The 5,848-nt window shown below is 41.8% G+C and overlaps 1 protein-coding gene across 2 annotated transcripts in view; it reads right to left on the bottom strand.

The window, feature by feature from the left end:
• The window catches only part of Mphosph8 (M-phase phosphoprotein 8), a 29,034-nt gene that overhangs the window by 1,623 nt on the left and 21,563 nt on the right, over positions 1-5,848 (bottom strand). For both annotated transcript variants that reach the window (XM_031362293.1, XM_031362294.1), the window contains exons 8-12: positions 5,461-5,601; positions 4,861-4,947; positions 2,967-3,121; positions 1,971-2,125; positions 2-128 (exon numbers count right to left, since the gene is read on the bottom strand). In XM_031362293.1, the coding sequence (XP_031218153.1) occupies positions 2-128; positions 1,971-2,125; positions 2,967-3,121; positions 4,861-4,947; positions 5,461-5,601 (665 nt within the window). The remainder of the gene's footprint in view (position 1; positions 129-1,970; positions 2,126-2,966; positions 3,122-4,860; positions 4,948-5,460; positions 5,602-5,848) is intronic.

The raw sequence follows: 5,848 nt of genomic DNA, 5'->3' as shown, positions 1-5,848 counted from the left end.
CAGAAAAACAGGAAGTTGAAATTTATCATTTAAAACCACAGCTTGTACACTGCATGGTCCACAAAGCCGAGCAATAACGTCTTTACCCAAAAAGTTTGCATGGAAAATAAAGAGGAGGACACCAGAGCCTAAGGGAGAGAAGATTAATGTCACATTGGGGTTTGAGGTTCATCTGCTGACAGCCCTACTCACAACACGTGGACTTCATCCTACAGTTTTCAAACCACAAAATTCTAGAGAGCTTGTCCAAATAACCCTACAAGAGAGAGTTGTGTGTCTACTGAAGGTAACTGGTGGTTTTACTCTTTATTATGTATGAATGTTTTACCTACATATATGTATGTGTGCCTGCTGCCTGCAAAGACCTTTGAGGAGTTTTAAGAACCCTGGAACTGGAGTTATGAGCAGTTATGTGGATGTCAAAAGCTGAACTATCGTAATTTGAAGATGTTCTAAGTGCTAGGATGATGGTGTAGGCACCTGACTTACACATTAAAACAATTTTGTCTTTATATTTGTCATTTATTGTATGTACAAATAAACATTTATTTTAGTTCCTAGAAGTCTTCAAATGCATGCCCATAGCAATAACCCACTCATAAATACCACATTATAATGTAGCTTACAGCAACGTGTAAAGAAAACAAACCTTACTTATTCTGTGTGCACGCACCCACACAGTACATGGTATATGGCAGTGAGAGGACTGGGATCAAGCTCAGGTCACCAGGCTTGGTAGCAGAAGGCTTCCACTGAGCTACCTCACCAGTCCTACATACATGTTAACACTGTAGCTAAAGATGCTTAACAAAGGGCTGGAGAGATGGCTCAGCACTGACTGCTCTTCCAGAGGTCCTGAGTTAATTCCCAGCAACTACATGGTGGCTCACAACCATCTGTAATGGGATCCAAGTATATTCATAAATAAAATAAATCCTAACAAAATGCTTAACAAAGTAGTAATGGCCTTATTTTCCACTTAAAAGAGAATAATGTTCTTTCCCCCACCTTGAATGTGCATGGTACCCATGAGGGGACAGACAAGCCTCAGGAGTAGGCTCTACTCTACCATGTGGGGGTCTAGTGACTGAAATTAAGTCAGCCCTACTTTTATATATTCTTTTACAACTTCACATATTCATACTATGACCATATTCCATCCATTACTCTTATCCCACTCCCACCACCCACCCACCAAACTACTACTTCCCAATAGGTCCCTCTCCTGCTTTTGTTTTGATGGCCCACTAGTTATAAGGTTGGTTGCACGAGCATGGCTGGATTAGTCACTTATGCAAGAACAACTTAATATTTGTTCCACCACTGAGGAGTATGACCCCTACCCAGCACCCACTAACTGCTTATAGCTCCAGTGGGAGGGAGAACAGCACCTGTTGCCCCCTCCCAGGTTTTCTTGAAAAGTTAAGCCAGGCAGCGGTTCATACCTTTAATCCCAGCTTTCAGAAGGACAGGAGTATAGGCATATAGGAGTAAAGCAGACAAGGCATGGTAAGTGTTTTTAATCCCAATACACAGGAGGGTGAGGCAGGTGGATCTCTTGAGTTCAAGGCTAGCTTGATATACACAGCAAGTTCCAGGACAGCCAAGGCTACAGAATGAGACCTTGTCTCAAAAACAACAAAACAGAAACAAGCCAAGCACAAACAAGGAGGAACTCAGTGGATATAATAAAAATTGGCAGAAAATAAACGATTCTGGCCAATGAGTCATGAACCTATCTTTTAATAAAACTCAGTAAACAACTGTAATTCTAGAGAACCAATATTTTAAAGAGGACTCACAGTGGCGGGGGGGTGGGGGGTGGGAGGGCCTCCTGCTAGGGCAGCTCTGCCAACTATCACAGTGGTATTTGCTAAAGAGTTTCTTCAAAGTAAAGGATTTACTTAGGAACAAGCATCTTTACATACTATAGCTGCAAACACTAAAGTCGGAATGGGACACGTGCTTACCTTCAGGCATGTTCTGAGGGGGCATGTAATTGAAATCTGTTGAGAAGTCTGGCCCCTCACAGAGCCGATGACATGCTATTGGGAAAACAGGTTCCAGTAAAGCAAGGCGAGATTCAAAGTAATCCCTGATTGTTTCTTCTGCAACTCTTGAAAGTCTAGTAACAGAATACAGAATACAGGGAGACTGTTAAGAATGCTAATGTAGGATTACCATGAGTTTGAGGCCAGGATGGCAAGAGAAGAGACCCTATCTTTTATGTAGATGTACAGAATTATTACACTATATTACATAAGTAACTATAATTATTGTCAAAAAATTGAAAAACTTCAGTTATCCTGATTTGATTATTATACATTATGTACTACATCATTATGATAATGTATCCCACTGTACAATTGAAATTTAAAATATACTCCTTAGAGATTGGAGGTGCTAGAGACATAAACTCATAGAATATGGCTCAGAATTCACTTGAAACATACATGAATAGAGAATAAAAGAGGAAGACATGTCAATATCTGGTTGATGCAGGAGTGCATGCACACACACACACAATTTTACCAAATTAAGAGTAGATATTAACTTATTAAAAAGTTTTACATAGTCTAGTCTAGGCTGGCCATGAACTAGCTGTGTATCCAAATTGTAGATCTACCTTAGTTCTACCCTAACTTCTAGATCTTTTTGCCCTAACTTCCTAAATATTGCTATTATAGGCTTGGTTTTAAGAAATTCTGAGGACTACTCCAGGGCTCTGTACATACTAGGTAAGCTCTTTTCCAACTGAGCTACATCCTAGTCCTAAATGGAGATGTTTCCAGGGTTTTCTAAGATTTTGGTAACTTGTACAGAAGTAATAAATGTGCCACTAACTAAATCCATAATCTACAGAACAGAGAAACTCTACAGGATAATTTTTTCTGAACATTCCAAATATGTGTTCAATAAATTTTTCCCACTCTGACTTAACCATGGTACATTTATCTGACACTTACGTCTCCAAGTGGCTCTTCAGCAGTTCATATACAAGGACATTATTACATTGTTTTGCAAAATACAATGCACTATTTTGGTGCTTTGACAGAATGTTGCAGTCGGCTCCACATTCAATCACAAGGCGGACAATGTCCGAATTTCCTCTTTTGCATGCCTAGGTCAGGAAAGGGGAGTGGCACTGTAAACCATAGTAACTTTAGTTTCTGCACATTTGTCTGGCTGTTCTTTTTGAAAGAGGACAAAGCCTCATAAAGAAAAGGGAAGAAACCTGGGGACAGGTATTAGCATGCACTGACAACAGGACAGCAGTGAACAAGTAACCTAGAGGCTGCTCTGAGAACAGCTCAGTGCCTAGAGCATCTGAACCCTCTCCAGGCTCTCTAGGCCTTCATGTTTCTAGCCACCTTTTTACCTTTCAATGGTGCCTTCTCACAGCTGTGCCCTGCACTAGAGCTCCCTAACTCAGCAAATTTAGGTTCAGACTAATATTACCTCACTTACTTCAGGAACCTCCTTCCAGGTCTGCAAACTGCTTGTCTTTTCCTGAATGCGCTCCCTAGTGAACTAAGGAGCATTAGCACAAACCCATCCTTTAATCTGAGAACTTCTCCCAAGTGCCCTTAGGATACTCCCAATCCTCGATGGTCCTGTAGAAAATGCTACAATACCCTAACGCTCTCTGTTCCTGTGCTCTTTCTTCAACTGAGGTGTGTCTGCTGTCTAGTAGACATTACTGAGTGCCACCTTTGGTGTACTTATGTGATAATAACAGGCAGACACATACACAGAAAGGCTATATATACATGTAAGCTTAGACTCCTGAATAAACGACTATTTACAGAAACCCAAATCAGTCATAGGGAGGAATCACAAAGCAATGATCAAGGCTTAGACCTTAAGGGTCTGATAGGAGGCCCAGGAGAAATATGTAGGTTATAGAACCCAAAGTTCAGGACAAGCCTGGGGTTGTACTGCAATCCAATTCACTGCTCACACCTGACAGCATAGAACTTGTCATTGCAGAGAAATCCCTGCTTAGATCACAGCTTATGCAAAGCTGTACCTCAGGGAAGAAATAAGAAGACAGCTAGCTATGGACAACTGGATCTGCTGAGTCATAGCAGCACCATGAACCAGAAACCTAGAACTCCTGCAGAGGAATGAGCCACTCTGGGTTGTGGCTAGTGAGATACTTACAACCTTCCACCAAACCACAATTCCACAGGAGATAGATTCATAAAATACAAATAATGACAGCATATTCCTTTCCTACTCCCAGGTGTCTAAACCTATGACGATGGATGCTGGGCACCTATTCATGTGACTACAGTGATCCTGGTTGTATTGTCACTACACCTTTGGCACATGACCTGACCCATGCTAGAGAAAGTCATTAAGGCATTCAGCTAATGTGTATGGACTTCTGATGTGAATTTCTTAACTGGCACTGGACATATTGATACTAGGAAAAGCCTGTCTGTCTACCTTAGCAGACAACCTCTTCCTTCTGCCTTGAGGAATAAGCATCCACCTGGCTAGAAACCACCCAAGGCATCTGTAAATTACACTTTGTGCAATCTTGAATCTGTCTGCCTCTTTCCAGCACCTTCTACTTTCTAGCATAGAGTTATCATTCACTGAAACACTTGCAGTCCCTGCATCTCCCCCAACTCTGCTGACTCAGTACCTATGATTCCTACTTCCCATGACTCTTGTTGGTTGGATCCCTTAGACTGAGCTTGTCCCAGGGCATCACTGACCTACCATACTCTCCTGCTTTGCTCATCCACTCTACTCTATGGGAGCTGCTGACTTCCAGGGATGGCCTTGTCTGGAGGCCCTTCCCAGTCTGCAGCACCAACATACATACCCACTGTGAAACTCAAGACTTACTTTCATGAGTGCAGTCTCGCCATTGCTTTGCTGGACATTTACAAAAGCTCCAGCTTCCAAAAGAATAGCTACAGTTGTTAGAAAGTTCTATTAAAAAACAGGAAACAAAAGTGAGTAAATTAATGAAGAAGAAAAAACATACAAACAAATTTAATCCCAATACTTCCTTAAAAGACAAACTTTTCTTCTAGACGTTTTGCAGTCAGGAGAAAGACTCAGTAGATTCTATTCCACGCAAGTGACTGGACACCCTCTCCCTGATTTTTCACTGGAGGGCCACAGAAGCCCACCTCCTGAATAGAGTCCCTCACTGATTTGTTAGCAAATGCCACTTGTAACCTACCCTGTAGCTTCCTTGTGAGAAACTCTACCTGTGAGTCCTCTAAATCATTTAAGGCTGATATAAATAAATACTGGCAGTGTAACTAGAAGTTGTACTCACTATAAATTGCTGATTAGACAAGTCATACTTTAGAAATGATTACAAAGTATTGCTAATCCCAGAAATTCCTGTCACAGACCCAGTGAAAGTAACAAAGTAAGGCCATCTGACATGGCCATTGTGATTCTCAGTTTTCCTTCATGCAGTCAGCCTCAGACCTTCTCAGCAGCATGAATGAGGGCTGTAGTCCCGTTTTTCTGGCGCCTGTTCACTTTTGCACCTTTGGTGATAAGGAGTCTGAGGAGGTCGTCCTGACCGCCTGCTGCAGCCAACATCACCAGGGTCATCCCAGTGGAATCCTGTGACAGTGAAACCTTGTTAGTCTTTCATCACAAACATTTAGAATCAGGACTCTTTAGTCAAGCTATTTCAGGAAGAAATCACTAAAGAACAGTGACTTAAGCATCCACTTAGGTTAGGTTGCTTACTAAAATATTCTCATAATTAGAAAAAGAAATTGGCTGGGCGATGGTGGCGTACACCTTTAATACCAGCACTTGGGAGGCAGAGGCAGGCGGATTTCTGAGTTCGAGGCCAGCCTGGTCT

Source organism: Mastomys coucha, unplaced genomic scaffold, assembly GCF_008632895.1.
Source record: "Mastomys coucha isolate ucsf_1 unplaced genomic scaffold, UCSF_Mcou_1 pScaffold9, whole genome shotgun sequence".
In the NCBI taxonomy this organism is placed as follows: Eukaryota; Metazoa; Chordata; class Mammalia; order Rodentia; family Muridae; genus Mastomys; species Mastomys coucha.
Note: the sequence above shows the minus strand (reverse complement) of the source record. Positions and strands in the feature narration are given on the sequence as shown.